This window comes from Chelonus insularis, unplaced genomic scaffold (assembly GCF_013357705.1).
Source record: "Chelonus insularis isolate UGA/USDA-ARS -01 unplaced genomic scaffold, ASM1335770v1 contig_3_pilon, whole genome shotgun sequence".
Classification (NCBI taxonomy): Eukaryota; Metazoa; Arthropoda; class Insecta; order Hymenoptera; family Braconidae; genus Chelonus; species Chelonus insularis.
In genome coordinates, this window is record NW_023276556.1 from 3189960 (window position 1) to 3212371 (window position 22412).

The 22412-nt window shown below is 30.1% G+C and overlaps 1 protein-coding gene across 1 annotated transcript in view; it reads right to left on the reverse strand.

Moving 5' to 3' along the window:
• Window positions 1–253: 253 nt before the first annotated feature.
• Window positions 254–22412, reverse strand: part of LOC118068551 (netrin-1-like) — a 69501-nt gene continuing 47342 nt past the window's right edge. Inside the window, exons 3-7 of the mRNA XM_035086028.1 lie at window positions 20457–20606; window positions 19547–19642; window positions 6020–6088; window positions 3862–4066; window positions 254–3228 (exon numbers count right to left, since the gene is read on the reverse strand). Of these exons, the coding sequence (XP_034941919.1) occupies window positions 3084–3228; window positions 3862–4066; window positions 6020–6088; window positions 19547–19642; window positions 20457–20606 (665 nt within the window). The 3' untranslated portion in view covers window positions 254–3083. The remainder of the gene's footprint in view (window positions 3229–3861; window positions 4067–6019; window positions 6089–19546; window positions 19643–20456; window positions 20607–22412) is intronic.

The following is a 22412-nucleotide window of genomic DNA, read 5'->3' on the forward strand; positions in this document are numbered from 1 at the left end:
CGCAATTATTAATTATCAATTAATATTTCAACTATAAATTTAAAATGAAATATATTTAATATACCGCCATATACTTATTTACTCTTGAATATGTATCTAATCACATTTATTACATCATAATACACATTATTACATTTTAATAATTTTCTTATATAAATTAATTGGTGAATCGATAGTAAAAAAACAGTCGTAAGCAATTTAAATAATTATTTTTATCATAATTTATTATTATATAGTTAATCTGAAGATATAAATAGCACACTTGTCACAGAATCATGGATTTGATGATACATGAATTTATCAGTTGACATTTAATTAATATATTAACAATGAAGATATAATGATCAATAATAATTAGGCAGTGTCTATTTTGCACATTTATTTTAAAATTCGATTGGACTGATAAAACTATATTATTATATAATTTAATATATATCATATATTTATTGTTTGATTTGTCCATTTTAAATCGTTTCTGCCACAATGCTATTGTGTTACTTTTATTATTTTATTTCTGTGTCCTCATTTATTCTAATTCTAAAATTAAATGGTGGTAATAATATCCTATACATGTATGATTTGACAACAAGAACTCTTGAAGCTTTATATAATATTTAAACGCTCTATAACAGATTTAGTGCTGTTGTAGCTTTTATTGCTATAATTATAAATCAATTTTAAAGCATTGTCAATTATTATTTTATTGGAAATTTGATGGTTTGAAGAGTTTTTTTCTTTTTGCTTTTCGATGTTGATTTTATATTTTTGGCTTCAAAAATTACTCTTGTTCAATGTGATAATTAAATTAGTGGAATTAAGCGTTTATATGCTTCGAATGGAGTATCTATTGTCTTCTACTCTCTATTCTCTAAATACTGTACAATACCAGTTTTGACAAAATACAAAGTTGTATTAAAGAACTTCAAGTAGATATAATATTAATTAATTAATTAGCAATAACGTATAAATTATTTTTTTTATTTATGTTAATCCATAGGTTTTTTCTACAAAACTGCTTTAATACATTCGAGTTAATAAGATATACAATGATGATGGCAAAATTACGAACAAATGTCACATAATAAATAAATTAAATACATTAAAATTTTGATTTTTAAGATAAAAAATTAAAAAATATAATAAATTATTTAAATAAAAAAAAATATTGCAATTTTTATAATGTTCTTAATTTTGTAATCATCAGTTAATAATGAAAATTTATTTAAATTTGGTACAAATTCTTTTTGAGTTTTAAACTTATATTTGAATGAAGTTTTTTGACCCATCAATTATTTCTCTATCTTGGATTGATGATGTTAAGAAAGTCTGGCAGGGATAAAAGTGTCTCTCAACATATACAGAAGACTATTGCCATGGAGAATATTCTTCACCAGAATGATAATAATTATATATCTTCAAAATAAATTTTATTGTGTTAATATTATACTTGGTTTAATACTTTATTTATAAATATCGGTAAGTGATTTGCACTGATTTAATTACGCACATTATAAATGTTTATTAAAAGATTTAATTAGACAATATTTGTAATACAATCTAGAAAAGCTTCAATATTTTTCATCGTATGAAATTTACAAATAATATTATCTATATATATATATAGCATTATGTCAGTTTATAAAATATAAAAAATTAAATAAATAAATTTGATAAATTGAAAACTTAAACTTCCAAGTTTACAAATGAATTTCTTAGCTTAGTCAAAATAAAAAATGCAAAAGCATTTTTCATCATTTATTACAAATCGTGCATTAAATCATCGGTAAAGTTAATTCATCAGCGCTTTAATAGATGACGTATCGGCAATTTTAAACATCATTAATCTTAGCATCCAGAGCTGAAGAAGAACAATATTTATAAAGCTTTTTTTTTCTACATTTTTTGGCGTACGTGGCTAATCATCGCCAAATTAATACGATACATACGCTGCTTCATATCGAATCGCATATTTCACTAATCACTATTATAGTTTAAAACGCAAGATAAATGCTCAAAGGCGTTTGAAACGCATCCGTTTATCGTGCGTAAGCCTGCACCACACAATTCGACTTTGATGATAATATACGACGGTTAAATATTCCCTGGGTTGAACCGCGGGCATCGTTTTCTTTTGCTTTTGCTCACTTTGCACTCAACCAAATGCTTCTTTCCTTCTTTTGCTCGTCTCACTTCTCCCTCATTATATTTACCTCGTTCGTTGCTTCCTTTCTTTTCTTTTTTTCTTTCACTTGTTTGCTTCTCTTGGTTGCAGCAGTCTCTTTCCCTTCTCTCTACTTCGTGGAGGCTTGTAAATTACGACAACAACCCACGAAGGTTGCCATAAGTAAATCAAAATTTGAAACATAAACCCAGGGTCGTCTGTGTAAATACATATTTGCAACTTTTGCCGATGCTGTTTAATTTTTTATTTAAAGACTATTAGTACGTATTATCTTCATCATTTATATAATTGAAATATATAAAGAAACGAAAATGCTTTATCGTACAATTATTTTTTCTTTCAATTATTGAAGCCACGTAATTGTATTTATCGACTAGATATATTATATTATTAATTAATATATTAAATTACTATCGACATACGCGATATTATCTATCATTATTTACGCTTACTTAAAACTTATTTACTAAACAATTATTTCATACAGTTTCAACAGATATGTATGAATAATGAGTTATTATATTCAATTTAAAAAAAATCTAATATAATATACATACATCATCAGTTAATATCATGTGTAAAAAATTCAAAAGTACATAAAAAAAATTTCATAGATAAAACCGGACTGTATGGGCGTTTGGCGAAGCGTCTTGAAGGATACTAAGATAATAATGAAAAACGATAAGTCACGGATTTTAGGGGAAGAATGGGAAGGGTTAAGTACCAGTGAAGGGTTTGAGAAACGCGAATGTGCTAGTGGTTCGAGCTCACTTATTATCGATCGTGTCTCGAGTAAATCGAGAAAAGGGCGAGGGAGCAAGTTGATCTGTCCTTGTTTCTCTCTTCTTCATTCCATTCATTCTCTCTTGCTCGCTCTCTCTTGATATTATTCGTTGATCTTTCAATGACAGGATCGTGCTCTGCGTTGAAACCGACGCATTCTACGATACCACTCATCTCGCCACTCAATCACGATGGATTTTGGTGTCACTGTAAGTCCGTTTTTACCACTTCCGTCATTCTCCTGACCCAAGAATAAGTATGATCTGAAAAATAAGATTGTTAATAAGCTGAATTATTTTTTATCTATACAAAAAAAGTCTTTAAAAAGCTCAGAGAAAAATTATTATAAAAAAAAAAATATCAAGATTTTGAAATGCATGGAATTGAGTTTTAGAGGACACTGTGGATATAATATATGATATTTTCAACGACTGGCTTATTTAATTTTTTCTTGTTGTTAAATGTGAAAAATTAATCCCTGAAGGAATGAAGATGAAATAAAAAAATTTAATGGAAAACATCAAGGATAAAAGATATAAAAAGTAATGAGTAGTATGTTACTGCATACATACATAAAGATGAAAAAGCATAAGAGTGTTGTTGACATGAAGCGCAATGCGATCTCAAGGGGTTTCACATAAACACTGAATATTTGTGACAACTAGAAGTATTATACCACATCTCGGAAATATATAATGTAATGCTCTCAGTCATTCTGCTTGTATACGAGGTCGGTTAATAATTTTTTCACTACTTCTCGAAAACTTTCTTACTTTAAATAAAACATTTAGTACTCTGAGATTTTTTTTTCATTTTTAATTTTGCAAACCGAGAGATGTTTTTCATTTTATAAAAAATAAGGCGTGTGGAAATAAAGATAAAATAATTAAACTTACTTATTTGGTTTAATTTTCGGACATTTACAAGCAAGATCAGTTGTGTGTACGAAAAGAGTAATCGTTCCACGTTTGATCTTTGAATCTGGACTGCGTTTGTAGATTACATCTACGTTCAATGTGAATCTGGCGAAGGAGTTGCTGGCAGAATTACCATTTGCTACCTCATTACCTTTGTATCTTCCGGTTACTCGACCGAGAATTGCTGCAACAAAATTCATCATCATTATACATAATGTATTTATTTTATCTACTACTTATTAGGTTGCTTCAAGAAATTCATTTTTTTCTTATATAATTATCTTTTCACACAATATTCTTGATGAAACATGAATATATCAGAGATCAATTTAAAGATATACTATCTACTGTAAAAATATTTTTAATACATTAATACATTTTGAACATTTCTGTACAATAAATATTATTTTGAATAAACTGATGAAACTCAAAGTGTTATAAAATGATCATTATTTTGAATATATAAAAATAATTACGTCAAAGAAAAAAACTACATTCAGACATGAAAGTATTTATATAGTCTACAAGGTGTTACACTATGTAAAGTGCACAACGATTTAAATAACTGAGTGTGAGTTTAAATACTTTTGTAAGACATAAAATTCTACAATGACTTTTTAAAAATGGTGCAATATTCTTTTAAAATTTTCACTAGTTGATACATTAAATAATGAATTGATTAAAAAAGATAAATTTAGTTATACTTCTAGAAAAAATGTAAGTAATTTTTTATTTACGGTTCCCTGGAGTTAAAAAAATGAACAAAGTTCCAAAGAGAGTGTGTAAAATTTATTACCCAATTTAATATGAAAAAAGTATGATAATTTTAGAGTATACTACATGTCACGACAATTTAACAGTACTATTGAAGTTGGCTAATGAATCTGTAGATAAATAGTCGTCTGAGGTATCTATTCTTATTCTCCATCGTCTGTCGCAATAAATTTTCAAGTTTAAATATTTAAATAAATGTTTGAAAAGGCAAATGGTCCGATTAGTGACGCCCTCTGGCTTCTGTCGCAAATTCTTAGCATCTTATTTTAATGCTACAGCAAACTTTGCTTTTGTAGTAGTAATAACGCGACAAAATCTATTCCGGCATCTGCGAATCTATAAAGGATAGTGAAGGGAAAGTAAAGAGAAGGACAAAAAAAGATAAACACTCTACTCGCCAGTACGACAGACCTGTTGACAATTTATTCGCGCGTGGAATCAAGCTCTATGCAGGACAACCACACCGTTCTATCCCCTTGGTGGTTGCCCCAGCGAAGACTCAAAAGCGTGCCGTTCTATTATTGAAGCACCACGTCGGGCTCTTTACTTTTTTTTTCTTATGGTCCCGGTCGCTCCCTCTAAATCCCTTTGCTTTTAGCCAACATTTCAGGTCAACTTTTGCATGCTGGGTTCCAGCTTTTGCATTACAAGTTGGCTACTTTATATTCTAAATTATTATCATTTTCATAGTCTCACCTTGTTATATACTACTTTATCGTTTTTTTATTAATATATACTTTGGGTTATGAATTTTTAGTTTGAGTTATTGACGATGATAAACTCATTTGAAGCTTACCGGGATTTTAAAGCTTGAATAAATATTTAGTGAATTTTAAGAGATTATTTTAATACTATTTATAATTCAAATATTTAGTTAATAAAAAGCAGGGGTTTAATTTTACTTGGTTTATTTATGAAATTGTCATGGTAATTGATTTAGGAAAAAATGTTAGCTGAATTCATTAACTCTTCCATTGATTGAACTAGTTAATTTCATTACTTTAATCAGTATTCCTCTCAAATAACTTATCGTAATTATTGATGCTGCACTAATTTTTAAGTAAATCTTTGATCATTACACAAAAAATTTTAAATATCTAGTTTTTATCTAAAGAACATTGTTTTAATTATCCAAGTCGATTGAATATATTAATAATGAATATAATTAAACAATTAATTAAAAGATGAATTATTCTTTTTCAATTTTTATTTCCTTTGATATCAACTAATTTTTTAACTAACAAAATCAATACAGATTGAAGTAATCTATTTTTAAAGAGTCCATTAAAATGGTTTTTATCAGAATTTTTGTTTTTGTAAAAGCTATTATGAAAATTTAATTAAAAAAAAACTGTGGTTTTACCATAGTCTCTTTTGCAGTATTTGTTGAGATTCAGTCTTCGAGTACTTGCCCGGCATTTTCCACAATGTTCTGAAACAAAAAGACATCAATTAAGTCAACTTAAAACTACTAAATGGAGTAGATAAGTCCATAACTTATGTGAAAACATTTAGAACATTGATCAATTTGTCTTAGGATGGCAGAGTGGACATGAGACTAATGCCAGGTGAATTCGTACGTTGAATCGCCGACGTAGGCTCTGGTCAACTCGCTTGCCTGCGAGACGGATAATACATATTGCTCGGGGAATTAATCGAGCTGGCGGTAAACGTATGAGCATGTTTCATCTGTACGTATGTATGTAGAACTCATATATGTATATATATATATATAGTTCACTGGCTAGATATATTCACGCAGAGTAATGGGTGCTAGATAGATATATAGTTGGTTAGTAATAATGGTGGCTGTGTCAAGTTGAGACGAGGAACATTTATGTGTTGATGCTTCTACACCTGCTTCTTGTTTTTGGATTTATTTGAGAACAAAGGGGCTAATAAATGAAATTCCTTCAGTGTACTTTTTAATTAATTATATAGAGTACTAAAACAACAGAGCAGCTTTGTTTAATCATACAAAAGGATAATTAGAATCTTGTTAATAAGTTTTTCATTAATAATTATTCAGTAGAAATTACAAGATATTGTAATAAATATCACAGAAATAGAAGAATAATAATTAAAAGAATTTATTCTTAATAAGCAGTATTTTAATTAGTGATGAGAAATAAAATGATGTTATTAATTACAGTTATTTAAATAAATTATCTAAAAATAAATTAATGAGTACACTCTATAATGCAGTGATTTTTACTGATTCATTTAAGAGAGAGTTGGAAAATATTAATAAAATATTGTTAATATTAAGAGTAAAGTATTGAAAATATTTCATTCACTTCTGTTATTTTCATTGACAACATAAAATGATTGACGTAAAGCTCAAGAAATTCCATTTAATCCATCAATAAATTTTACGTATAATAATTAAATCTAATTCCATTGAAGAATTACACATTTCTCGTGAAAATTCACGCTCTAAGCTTCTATATCTTAGAGTTCTACAGTTTTCATCACGAATTTCAATATTTCCTTGGTGTGAGAAGGTTGTGGGGAGTGTTGGGGGTTGAGGTGGATAAATAAAGGGATAAAAGGGGTGAAAAAGTAAAAAAAAGTAAAGAGGGGTAGAAAGTATAAAAAGAGACTGGATTTTACCCTACGTCGTTGAGAGAGTCCTCCAAGTTCCACCAAGGACTTTTCGTACTTTCAAGATATGGGGAAGGATACCCTCCTTATTTTTTATTTTTCGTTAACCACTAGAAAAAAGTGAAAAAATGCTCCAGCCGAAATTCTTACAATCTTTACGGTTAGACTTGTTATTTACACGTGAAATTGGATTTTTTTGTTCTTCATTAAGAATGATTATGCTATTATATCAACTGGTAAATTCTAGATCATCATCAGAAAATGATTCTTTCAAGTGTAAATTTAAAAATAATCCATCTTGTGAAGGCTGGGCTTTGTTAAATTTCCAATAAATTGAATTTTAATATTTTTTCCGACAGGCAATCGATCATGCAACAGCAGGAAAAATAATATTTTGGTTCCAAGAATTTCTGGAATTTTCCATCTGCTCTCTTTTACCAACATTATCCCAATATTCGATTGAAGAAAAATCGAAATTTTATTGCTATACTGCCACAGTCCATTAAATCTAGATTACACTATGTTCCTTTGGCACGATATTCTTTAAGTGCTTCATAATATGTCGTAAAAGAAGCAAAATATAAAGGTCACAAGTATTTTTATCCACTACATACCCTTGAAGGTTTTTTTTTATTCCTCCATATTCTTTTTTATTTTAATTCATCGATGTAATAAAATTAACGGTTAAAAAATAAGTCTGACAAATAATTTGATGCAGTAACCATAGGTTGTAATAAGAATAAGTATTTTCATACAAGCTTAATCTTTTTCTCATCTCATTCATATACTTTCTCACATCACTTGACATCCGACCGCAGGAAGTGCCGCAGGAGATTGCTCTGAAATCGTTTTACTCTCGTCGTAATTCATCTCCGTGGTCCGATCAGAAAAGGTTACAAATTTGTCTGGACTTACTTCTCAATAGTCTTTGGATTGCTTTCTAATTAATTGAACGATAGTTTTTGAATAAAATTGAATAAAACAATCAAAAAATCGATCAATTCCAAGTCACAAGGGATAACGTTTGTTGAACCGAAACGAAACTAATTAGTCTTTGGAATGCAATCGTTGAATCCAATTGATAACAACAAGAGCATTCACAATATTGTTTTGTCACATCAGGCATTCTCGCGAGATCAATCTATTGGTTGTCAAGAGATGCACGTGGTTTCCCGCGAGTGTTACATGCACGAATGCCAACAAATAGTCGCATTAATATCAATATACAAAATAGATTTTCGATTACGGTTATTTGAATAAATTATATGCACTGTTGTCCAATGATCAGCATTTAAACCAAGAGAGTAACAAAAAAAGGAACATCTACTAATATTAAAATAATCAGACGAATAAATTGTCAATAATAAATAAAAACAATTTTTTCCACCAAATGACTTTTTAATTCTGATCACTTACCCACATGCTGGAATATGCTAATCGATTAACCTGTTTTTACTCTGCTTATTTTATGAATGAATTCATCATTGGAAAAATGTTCGAAGCCGTAAACAGCTCAATAAAGAAGTCATATCAGTTTAGTAGCAATAAAATACTGGAATTATTTTTTTTTTAATTCCACTAAAGAAAGCTAGAGTTACTTGACCTCCTCAGAGATGTAATGATTAATAAAAAAATTTATATGGATTAATAAAAATACTAGAATTACATATAGTAGATATTTTTTTTGGCAAAGATAAAATTAGAAAGTTTGTTATCAAGAGAATATTTTTTGTATTATTGAGTTTCCACGAGCTTAGAAATTTATTGATGCCACAAAATTAACTAGAAACTCAGATTTTATTGTCCTAGATGTGGCAAAAGATAAAGCCTTCATTCCAGCGAGTTTTATCAGTGAAAAAGTCGAGCAAAATAATAGCACAATAGATATAAGGAATATAATTTTCTTTTTCATTCTTATTTGACAATGTCAGAAGAAAAAAAATGGCCCACGAAGGGTGATAGTAGATTTGGCCTTTTATCTCTTTGGCCGGTAGGTTTTGGAAAATTTCGATACGAGCCCAGCCGGAACTGACGCCGGTTGTTGTGTATAGAACATACATACTGATACTGGAATGTTGGATATATTTTTATTCGATAACCTGGCCTCTGCTTGCTATCACCACCCTCTTTCCCTCATCTACGAAGCTCTCTTTTCCAGCATCATTCTGCCGTGGGGCATCGATTGAATTTCAAACGAAATTTAAATTACGTTTAATTTGGTTAGCCACAGACAAGCACCGCCGCAGGCTTGCGTACTATTCTCTTCCTCTCTTCCTCTTTGGTTTGTAGGATATATCAATAGAGCCAACGTACGTTATATGAGAGATCATCCTGTTGATGAGAGATCGACAGAGGAAAAAAAAGTATAAACTCAATGGTTCATTAAAATGCCCATGAAATCTAACAAACATATATTCTAGTGTCTGTTTTAGTTTGTATATTTTTCACCATTAATTTACATCAAATTGGTGAATATGTAAATTCCACTTTAATTATTGCATATATCATCTTACTCCTCTTTCACTATTTTTCAGTTGATAAAATAGCTGAATTAAAGATAATTAATCACGAACTAAATTTCATGGAATGAAATATTAAAGAGCAGCTCTATGCAAGGGATGATGTAAGGAGAGCATGTCATGTGTCACTTTAACACGTGTGGGGTTCCAATGCTGAACACTTGAATCAAGTATTAATTAGTGAGTAATTGAATTTTATAGTTGAAAATAAAAATTTATTTTTATCAAAAATTCTTTTGAATATTTTTTGTTTTACAAATATTTGACTCTTTTGTAATTCTAGCTCCACTAGGTTTTGATAATAGAAAAAAAAAAAATTCAGCTCGATTGGAGTATGTATTTTCATTGACATTGAGCTAGCTATTGAACAGGACTATTATAAAAAAGCTTTAATATCTCGGATGGAGAAATATTTTGCAAACATGTTCTAGTGGATTTGACAGCGAAATGAACAGACTCTAGTGCTATTGGGTATTTGATGAACAATGTATGTAATAAGATCCACAAATGGTGAATTTGGTTAATTGCAAACGATTTTGTAAGGTTGAAAAGTGGTTGAAAAAATGGAAAAGTCAACATTTATTAGAGAATAACATGTATCTATTTTATTGTCTATACTGTAACATACGATTTACTGCATGCTCGTTTTATTTGCAGTTTCACAAACTTCCTGTAATACACGTCATCCCTAGGGGGGATTAGCTCAACTAGAATTACACAATGGTGTAATCCCGGCGAGACTGCTGGTCAATAAATATCTGAAAATAAGGCCGCGTCGATGTAAATCGTTTTAAAGGCTTCCCTTTCGATATATCAATCGTTTCAGCATTTCTTTTATCGTCACATCAATGTGTATAAATAAAATATATGTAGATTTAATACATGTATATATTTATAGACATGCTGAATAACACACTGACGCCAAGGAGTCTTTCCCCTTTCTCCATTGCAGAAAAATTACTTTGCTCAACAACTTTTCCCTCATCGTACCATCCGTTTATGAAAGCCAATGTACTCTGATGGCAAAATACAACCACCACATTTCCAGTAAATCTCTCCCTCAATATAACACTGCTTTCTTCATCTTTTGCTTTCAGATTCGTCTATGAAATAAAAACGGATGAATCCTATAGGGTTGGTGAGACATCCACATTATGGTGATTGCCTCGCATTCTTTTTCATTATTTCAACGTTGTGGTTTTGTCAGATAAAGTGTACAGCTTTCAATATTTGAATTGTTACTCTTCATAAAAATCAGTTTTTTTCCACGAAAAAAAATCTATGCTTTACTTTCAAGACAGATTGAAAATTGAATCTTATTTTTTTATACTTATAGCAACATTTCTGACTGGAATTAAAAAATCAACCATCACTAACAGATACTCGGTGTAATTTCTACAATAAGCATTTTTTTGTCACATAAAAAAAATATATTTTGTCAATTTTTTAAACTTAATAAATTATTGTTGTTATCATTGACACGTTATACATAAGATCAGAGTTAGTTGTGGAAGAATAATGTCATATACGACATATATTTATTCAACAAAAAATTTTTATCAACCCCCTGTCTATCTACCCTTTTCATAAATATTAAGTGCTTTAAAAGAAGGTTAAATATTTTTTTTGAGGGTGTTTATCATAGTCTCAAAAGGAAAGATATAATATTTATTTATTATTCACTATTAAACTACACGAAAGAAAACTTTGTGTAAAATAAGCAGACATATATATTTGAGTATAATAATACTAACGACTGTTGAGATTGATTTCAATTAGCTCCAATTAAATTACACAATGTTACGATTGGAGTGCATTTGCTTGTGATGTTATTATAACGATGATCATCAATACTCAACCCAACTGGTACAGAGAAGAGAATAAAAAGAGTTTGGTTAAGATTGTACTAAAGGCGTTGAGAAGTTATGGAAAAGTCATGTTTTCTCTCGATAAAAATTTGTACTATAAAATTTATCCTGGTGTTAAACTGCTGTTTATTCACACGGTAGGATATTTAGGATTCATAAATATGTACATACACATGTATATAAATTCAGCTTTATACGAGATTGAAAATCAGTTTCTTCGTTTAATATATATTTTTCCATATTTTTCTTGTAAAGTTTTTTTTTTCTGATAAATTTATTTTAATTTTGCTCTCAAGATTATTCTTCTCATTTTAACTGTGGTGTAAGAGTTGATAGGAAAAGTAATTATCCAATTAATACAAACGCCTAAACATACTTGAACTAACATATAGGAAGTACTTGAAGTAAAAACAAGTTGACATCGACAAACATAACATGATAAGACAACAGGGAGCATTTGATTAATGAACAACATGTAAAATATATTAGACAAAGCATGAGCCACTAGTAAAAGTTACATAACTCTTGTTCCTTCGTGTTACGCTTTTAGTTGAGCTTGACTTTAACGAGACGTGAGTTCCATTCATTAAAATGATTGCAAAATACCCAGTATGCTGTAGATTTAATTTTGTGAGATCATCTTCACACGCGGGAACATCTCTAGAGGTATATATCGTTTGCTAACAACACCGGAGCATTCATAAAACTTGACGATAAAAATCCACGAAGAAAGAGAGAGAGAGACTTGAAGGCCTAACTGAGCACACTCAGTTTCTCTGTTGATGGTACCGACCGCGTGTGTTTACCTTGGATTACTTGCGCTTCATCTTCACGCTTCTTTCTCCATCGTAGGCTTCTCCTTCTGTATCATTCACCCGTGCTCCCCAGCCTAACTCCTTTCAATTCTTGTTTCTTTTTTTTTTCAACATTTTTGTTCTACATTAACTCTGTCTTTATTCATCAGTATTTTTTCGTTTTTTGTTCCTACTTCTTGTCTCCAGTCACTCTGCCTGTGGCATATTCATGCGCGTGGGCTACACTTATGCCTTCAAGCAAGACCATAAAGTAACGTCTTAATTACAAAAGGGTTCCGTTGTGACGGTGCATGCACCATTATGAGTCGCTTTAAGTGCCGCAATTGTAAGCAAGAAGAAATTTACTGTCGAACAAATGATTGATAGATTTTTAGTTGACCCTTTAATATGAAATGATGAAAAAAAGGATCAGGAAAATAAGTTTGATTATTTCAGTTGAATAATATCCAAATAGATGGTTATATAGATTGAATTTTCGGTTGAGAACCAATGAACGAGGTCATTAACGCGTTACCTATACAAGTATGTTCAGTGGATGAGTGTAAGGATTCTCAGAGCTCGTTTGTCTTTTCACTCGTTTTGTTTCTTGCTCACTTATAGTCAATATATCGCAAGGCCAGATTAACGTCAAGGATTAGGTAAATGCTAAAGTACTACTTCCAACACCCAACCTGCGAGAATCATCATGCGTACATTACTACTGTAAATTAACTCATACTAAATATATAGAAGGCTTATCTGCAGTTGGATTTTGTGTTTCAGAATCAAAATAAATGTTAATGATTGGAAATAGAAATTTATTTGGTACATAAATGATGGAAAAAATCTTTCAAGTGGTATTTATAGTTGGTAATGGAATGTAAAAATTTATAATCTTGTTAAAAATAATGATAATTCTGATTTAAATTATTGAAAATATTTAACTTGATTAGAAGAACTATTTTTAGATTAAATAAATATTTTCTTTTAACAGAGAATTTTTTTTAATCAAAAAAAAATTTTAAAAATCATTGTTGAATTTATTTTTTGTCAAAATAATATCTGTTATGTAGAAATAAATATTCTCGTAGAATTAACAAAAAAAGTTAAAGTTAAAAAAATTAATTGGCCACTTGTTTTTATGAAAAAAAAAAAAAAAATGAAAAATATTGATAAAAAAATTTTTAATTTCAATCAACGAATAATTTGTTCACCTACAGGTTAAGTTATCCTCAGATTTTTACATTGTAAATGTAATCACGTAATTTTTTTCATTTCTTATCAAGATTCATCTTATATTTTATTATTACAGAGTCTTGTATACAACGCGATCGAAACTTTCGCAATCCTAGTGAGAAAGTATAGGTATAAGAAGCGCGAGGTAGATCAATTAGGCTTGATTTAAATTAGTAACGGCGGGTGGTAATTAACTTTGGTTTAGGTCGCAAGCAAGAAGATGTTTAGCCGATGGACCTGCTCGATTTAATGCACAACGATGTTAATAATTACGATAATTAATATATTACAAGCCACCAGGCGAATGTACTGGATCATTTATAATATCAAACTCCACCACCTCTTTCAATCTATTTTTATATCAAGTTTCATTTTGAAATAATCGTAATACATCTGATTTATGTTCTTTCCCCCACACTCAGACCAACTAATAAAATAAAGAAGTAGTCATTTGCAAATTATAATAACACATTGCAAAATTAATGAAAATAATTTTCATTGTTCTGGCATGGTCTGGGGAAATCGTCTAGCAGTAATAAATCACATTTGGAATAATTAATGCAATTTGTTACTGCCAACTGGATACCTTTGAACAATCATATTATAATTTGCAATATATTCAAATCAACTAGGAAAATAGCTTAGTGATTTTAAGAATTGAATTAAAAAAAAAAAATTGATATTTAAAATTAAGTAATCAAATTGTAATAATTTTTATTTCTGTTAACATAACCTTTCTAAAATAAAGTATATATTGTCATTAAAGTACTGAATAATTCAAGTACATTATGCAAGAACCAATCAAACTTACATCTTGGAAAATATATTCTGAATTCATTATTTAGCAACTACTCAATATCATCAATGTCTTGTTCGTTCATTGGAAGCTAAAAAAAATGGTGTGTTAATAATCATAAAAAATATTATATTAAAAAAGTAATTCATAAAAGTCATGATAAAGTTATAATTTATATTTTATGAATCAATATTAAACTTATCAAAATGATTGCAGCTACTTATGTGAAAATTCTCATAATTCTTAAAAGTCTAGTGTCATAAAAGTCATAAGTCTAAAAAATTTTAGTATCATAAAAGTCATAATTAAAAAAATTTCCTCGTAATGTTAAGCATCATAAAATCAACCATGAAAGTCACAATAAAGTCACGAAAAGCTTGAAATAATAAACAGGAGAATTCGAAAAAATTCCAGCCCATAAATAGAATAAAAATGGTGGTAAAAGTAGCTTTGTGAACACTTAATATTTTATAAAGTGCGTCAATCAATATGAAATTTATTGAAACAATGTTTCACAATTATTCAGGTGATTTTTTAATTGAATTTGTACTAAATAATCCAAATGTTTAAGTGAATGTGTGAGGTGAATGTGAAAAGAATAAAGTTTATCCAAATTGTCTAAAAAAAATCGATAACATTTTCGCTGAATAGCTTTTTATTCTGAAGAAAAAAAAAAATAAAAAACGATTTAGATACTGACTTTAAATAGTGTATGCTGTACGACACCTTGCAGAATATTATAATATTGGTTATTGCATACATAAATGTATCGATTTACATTTAAAGGAAGCACTACTGGCGTATCGATACAGTCTGATGTTCTAGAAGGGAGTGCCATCAGCACAAGTTTATTGGCAGTGTTCCAAAAAGGAAATGATATTGTACCTATCTCGCGTCAGTGGTCTTATCGTCCCTCTATTTCTGACAAAAGAACTTACTTTTATGGTCTTATTCAATGTTTCTTATGATGAAGCTGCAAAATAAAATAATATATTTTGGATTCAGCGGAAAAATCTACTAGGGAGTGTCAAAAATAATTATTATTCCGTCAAAATTCCATTACTTATCACATGGCAGCTGTAAAACCTTTTAGGAAATCCTACAGTACGAATAATGGGATAAAGAGATTGAAATTTCAAGGTACGAAAACTTTTATTAAGGACATATTGTACGGGAAATTCTATTGGAGAACAAAGGTAATGCAAATCTTGTAGATTAACTTTGAGTTAGGCATCAAAGTAAGCTTTTTTTTGTGCTAAAGCTTTATGGATTGCCTTTTTTTGATAACTTTATTGAGTGGTATGATAGAACAAATTTTTCTGACACTTCAATTCAATTAAAATAAATAAACGACCTATTATTATTTTTTAATCAACACAATTTAATTTTAATTAACATTAATATCAATAATAAATTTATCAACAGTTCTTTAAACAATTATTCCAATTTTATTTGCTTTGAAAAATTATTCTATCAAGTCATTATTATTTTTGAAATACATTCAAAAATTAATAAAATAATTGTCAAATAAAGTGAAAAAAAAAAAAGTATTTTAAATTAATGAACTCTATTGTTAAATATAAAATTATTGGTTTCAGTAACAAAGATATTTCATGAAAAAAAACCTCTGCCAAATTTTTCACAACAATCTCGAGCTACTTGAGTAGTATTTTTTTTTCCGCAAAGTAATGATGACCTGGAAGTATATCCAAGTTTTTATTGTTGCCATAAAAAAATGGAAATAAATGAGACGAGAGAGGTTATTACAGGTGATGTCATGTCAATTTTTTTTCTCGACACTCTTAGCTGGTTCAATCTCGCTCGTTTTATCGAATAAATACTACATGAGTAGCAGATGAGAAAGAGCAGCCGAACACGTACTTTCGGGCTGAAAGATTTACGCCTGGGTCGCCGGCGGCGTAAGGAGTAGGCTTGCAGCAGTCTCTAAAGTCTAACGTCATATACTTTTATACCATATTCCATCTTTCTTCTTTCCTCAGTGAAAGAGGGTGGTACAGCAATTAGGCTTCGATCGAGATCGATATATAGATCGAGTCCCTTGGCAGTGAACGAGCCGTCGCGCCCGCATAAATTTCCTTCCGTCTTTTCTCTGCCGCTCGTTATGACTGCGCGTTAAATTTTTATTCATTATTACGCCTGACTCTTATATAGGGATCAATGCTTTATAACCGGTTTCATATATTTTGCATAGTAATGTTTACGAAAAATAACCAGCATACGATAATAATTCAAGTTTTACTATTATATCTAAATATTTACAGAAATAGATAGTAAACGGGTTTACCTCTTAATTGATTTGGCTTCCAAATGATTTATTCGATGCACCAGAAAATTTTTTTAAACATGCTCCGACACAAGAAAATATATTAAGACGCTCCGAGCGTTAAAAAAAAACCTGTCATAAATCGATAAAACTAACCCAAAAGCTATGAAACTTATATTCCTTATTTTTATTATCTTTTTATGAAGCCGCATGATCTTCCATCATAATTATAAAAAATAACTTTGATTTAAAAATAAATCTGTTCAGCCAAGCAATTTGTAACTTTTTATTTTTATTAAAAAATTTATTCGCAATAAATATGATCCGATATTTCATTATTATTTATAATATAAACATTTTTTTTTAAATGAATAAATAAATGAATATATTGAGGAAAATGTAGAGTAAAGAATGTATTTTTACTAGTAGGAGAAAGTTTACATGTACGGTGTAACAGTAATTATGGTTAGTTTTCTCTAGAATTAACCCTAGCTCATTGGGAACCCTTGAGCAACTTAAGAGTTTTGTGTCTCGTTGTTCGAAGGCTTAAAACCGCACACGACGTGGAAAACGAATCGATGCAGTGTGCAAACATTGGCAGACTGGGTATGTTTTCCGAAACGGAAAGGACCCTCGCATTTATCCGAGCGTATATATTCAACAAGACGAAGGGAGAGGGAATTCGTCGTGCTACAACGAAGCGAAAGCATGAAAAAAAAAAATGAATATACATCTAATACATGTATTTACAAGGCTAAATATTCTTTTAAAATGATTATGAAAAATATTTGAAAGTACCTATAATGTATAAAATATCGAGCTGTGTCGTTGGTACCAATATCTAAATCATGAATCCAATAAATCTCTTTACAACAAGCCTCTTACATTCACGAGACTGTGTACAAGTAGCAGATGATATTTTTTTACATTTACTTGGACGCTTGTCCGGAGGTTATCTTTTGACGTCGCGTGGGTGAACTGCGTATGTACATGCGACGAGTTACGCGCACTTGAAATGCATTAACATATAGATGCAATCCATGATGAGACATGAATCTGCTTAGGATATTTTCTTCTTGTTAAAAGTCAACTTTACAAGTAAACTTACTTTACTAATAAGTGTTATATACACCGAGAAAAAAAAAGAAGTTATTTTACGAAAGAACGAAAATTCCTAGGGGAAGAATCAACTTTAATAAAAGCAATAACATATTTTCTTAGCTCAAGAAACTTTATCTTGATTTAGAAAAATCTATCGAGGAAAAAACATCACGGTAATCCAGACGAATTTACTTTCCCACTAACAATGTTTTTAAAGTCTATCTCATAAAAATGGAATTTTCATTTTGATGTGAAATTTTTTTTTTTTTTTAAATAAAATAAATTACTTATAAAGTTTGTTTAAAAAGTTAATTACTTAGAATAAAGAACAAAAAAGGAGTTGAATAATTAAAATTGAACTCAGACTTCCAAGATTCTCGTATTTACTTATTTAGCCTGAATATTATTCACTGATGTAATTAAAACTTGATAACGAAATTAATTGATTAATGAATGAAATAAAACGATATTGCTTATAAACAATGTTATAAAAAAGTTTAAATAACCAAAGTATTTGAACTTAATTACAAGTTATAAGTTATGTAAAATGAATTTCAGAACAAATTTAGCAAGTTATTCGCAACAGTGTGTAAAGCGTTACTAAGTAATAAAATGATTAATCGACCAAGTAATACTTCTACCAGTTGCCTGGCAAATACACGTCGAGCAAAGGCCGCTAAAGCTAAAACACACGCAAATATATTTTAGCAGTAGGTCTAGGTATATTCGCGCGTAAATATACGCGGCGATACAACGTGTATTACGGAGTACCTAAGAGGAAGGAAGGAAGGAAGGAGTCCATGCCGAGGGTATAAACGTGTATCGCTGTGTAAGGGTAGTTTTAATTAAGCCATTAGGGTAGGCTGAGAGCTGCAACGACGCAACGAGACGTCCTCTCTTCGTTCTTCTCCCTCCCTCTCCTTCTTTCACCTTCTGCCCTCTTCCTCCCATCATTCCTCTCTTGTTGTCCTTCTTCTTCAACTCTTTGCTAAATTAATATCACCCTCAAATTCTACCCTACCACGTGACCATACTTTCACTAAACTCCATCCAAATTGCCCTCACCCTCCTACTCCTCCTCTACGTCTGTTCGCTTACCATCACTACTTTAGGTCTTGGAATTCATCCGGGGGTTACTAAAAGCGCAATACTCGACGCTCCACTCGTTATCTTGTTCCATTCGGTGTGTCAGATAATGGTCATGATTACACAAGTGGATTAGAGACTTTGAGAATTTTTTTAATGGCAGATTTTGTACGGTTTGAATTATTTTTATGTAAGAATTTACAGGGTGGAATCTGAAGACGAATCCTGTTATTTTACCGTCGATAAATGAATGTTACTGAGTCTAAAGAGGGGTTGAAGATGAAATTTTATTAAAAAGAATAATTATTTTTGATGAAGACAACATTTTTTCTTCATTATCAACAGCATTTGTTTAACTTAACAAGTGAGTATGATCTTCATGAATCATTAATAATCATAAAATAAAAGTCTTTTGATAATTTAAATAAAATACTTTTTTATTAAAATGAATTTTTTGTTTTATAATTTAATTAAGTACTATATTTGTTGATTGAAAAAAAATGGAGCCAGTTGTTTGATATTTTTTGTGTACCATTTCTGTTATACTCAGCTTAATCAGAATCTTCTAAAAAAATCTAATTTTATTTTAGTAATGTACTTACCAGTCTGCCCATCATATCCATGTTCATCCTCATCATAATCGTCTTCCCCGTTGTTTTCACCAGCAATCCCCTGAGTCTGCACTACCTGCGGAATTCCTAAAAAGCATGATAAAAAACTAGTGATTAAAACAATGTTTACTTACAAACATATATGTATCCAATCACTTTATAAATGTACCAATGAAATCAATTTACTTGGTACATGTTTATAAAAGAAATAAAATAGTCATTAAGGTGTGAATGGATATTATGGTGATGGCAAAGTTGCAGATTCTCATTTTAAGAAATTATTCCAACTAATTGGAAATCGGGTCTTCTTGAACCTTTACTTAAACAACTGATTGCAATCAGCAGCTAATCGACCACATGTCTGTGCGGTTTTAAAATGATTATTGCTACCATTCATTACTTTTAATCACGCCAGCAGTATACTTAAACGCGTAAATGAGGTTTTTCAACTAAGAACAAGAATAAATATAAAGGAAAAAAAAAAAATTTGTAATTTATATTGAAGAAAGAATTTATTGATGGGATGTAAATTGATGTATAACCATTTTGTAGCATTAATAAATATTCAAAAAGCTCGAATTTTTTAAATTAAAAAACAATAACCTTGATTCCTTTTTTCAAAAGCAAGATACAAAGTGAAGAAATAAGTGATCCATAAAAGTTATTGACAGGTAGTTTGTTCATAATCAGAATTGGTACCTTCTTGAAGGTGAAACATGCATAAATAACCAGGTTGAATAGATAGTAACGAGGGTGCGATCAATGGATGATGTGTGCAATATTATTACTGGCAGGAATGGAAATAAATCTACTGAATCAGTATTTTGGTAACCAGCTGCAAGTGTAAATTAATCAAGTATTGATGGGCAACGATGAAAGATGATGAAGAACCTATACTTACTAACGCAAGGGGCGATGTGGGATCTGCTTTGCTGGTAACCTCTGGCACACCTATTACAGGTGGTCCCAGTCACGCCGTCTTTGCAAGGGCACTGGCCTGTACTTTGGTTACAAGTTTTACCGGATGCTCCAATCAAGTGACAGTCACAGGCTGCAACAAAAAAAAGTATTATACTTTAAACTCTTTCTTCCTCAGCATCAATATTTCATCAGTTAATCTTTCATCATTGACAATCGAATTAAACACAACATCAGGAGCAAGAAAAAAAATTCATTTTGTTGGATATTAATTAAATTTAAAGCTTGAACATCAGTGTTGGACGTTCACTGTGGTAATATTCCTGGTGATAATTTATTAACTTAAAATAGAAAGCTTTAAAATAAATTATCAGTTACTATTTAATTATCAATGTGTTTCCTAATTGATGTAAAAAACTATAAAAAAGTTGAATAATGTTCAATACTGGCATCTACATATGTGTTAGTAAAATACATCATGAGGCTTTTTATATGTTAAAAGGAGCGGTTTACTTGATAATTTATGGAATTAATTAACGATCTGTTATGTTGGGGATACAAGCGCAGGTTATTAGATATTAACGGACAAATGAGAGTGAGAATCGTGGGAGTGTGACAAGTGCATGTTTGATAGTTTGAGGATAGGATCGACGTAATATCAATTACGAATTAATGGAATAACGAATCAATTGATTGGTCTCGACGTCAGTTGGACTGACCATTTGTCTCCAACTCTCACTCTAAGCCTACATCTTTAAATTGAATAATTGTAATACATCCATTTGGGTTATCGTTAATCATATATAACTTTATTATTTATTTTTCACTGTATAAATATATCAATGTGTGAACTTGTACATGTGGACTTTTCTATTATGAATCACATTCTTGTTCTTAGCATCAATTACTCCATAATCTAACTCGTTGAAAGTGACCCTCAGCAATTTCAGAGATATAAATCAATAATTGTGCAGCATCTTCTTGATGGGTTAATTTATGTGTTTGGGGGACGAATTAATTAGTGGTGCTTAAATGAACAACTGAGACCCTTTTTCTGAATTCTTGGGTATGATGGATGTACTGTTATGTCGCAGAGTAAATACACTCCAAGTGTTTTTGTGTTGTGTGATAATTAAGTGATGACGAAGGAAAAAATTTGTCAAAATAATTTGGTACAAGTTACTAATGTCATTTTGAAGCAATGAGAATCTGTTGATTTTTTTGCTTAATGAATTTTTAGATGTCATATATATCTGTAATCACAACTCTATAATGAGTACAAGACATTCTTCAATAAATAATTAGCAGTTTTGTAATAGAAAAAATTATTAAACTGAACTAATTAATTTTATCAACAAAAAACTTTGAAAAATAAAGTTGATTCTTCCATCTCTTCTTAATTATTTAGATAAACCAATTTTTTCTATGGTTGTTAGACTGATATGAGAATGAAAAAAAATATTAATAATTGATGTTAATAATTATTGTCACAGATTTATTGCAAAAAAAAATAGCAGAAATATTTATCTGACAAATGGTGCTATTAATTTCCCGTCATTTCCTGTTCTAGAATGTTTAGATCAACATGCAGCGATCCTCATAATAAATTAATTCAACCATAAGAGATAAATACAACATAGAAAATAACAATAAAAATAATAATACAGCTATTATGAATATAGTGAGCATCGCCTCACGATTCACAGCACATGCTCAATAATACACGGTCATTAAGTAAGTGCATCAGATTAAATCACACGAACAGATATACTTGTACCACTTTATCGTATTCATCATCCTTAGTTGAAGCAAATGAAACAAGTGAAGACCAAGACGTTCGTTCTCACGTCTTTTCCATCTGTGATTCCTTTCGTGACTCCTACGCGTGAGTATATACCAGATACCTCAAGTCCTTAGGAATATTATTATTTTTTTTTGC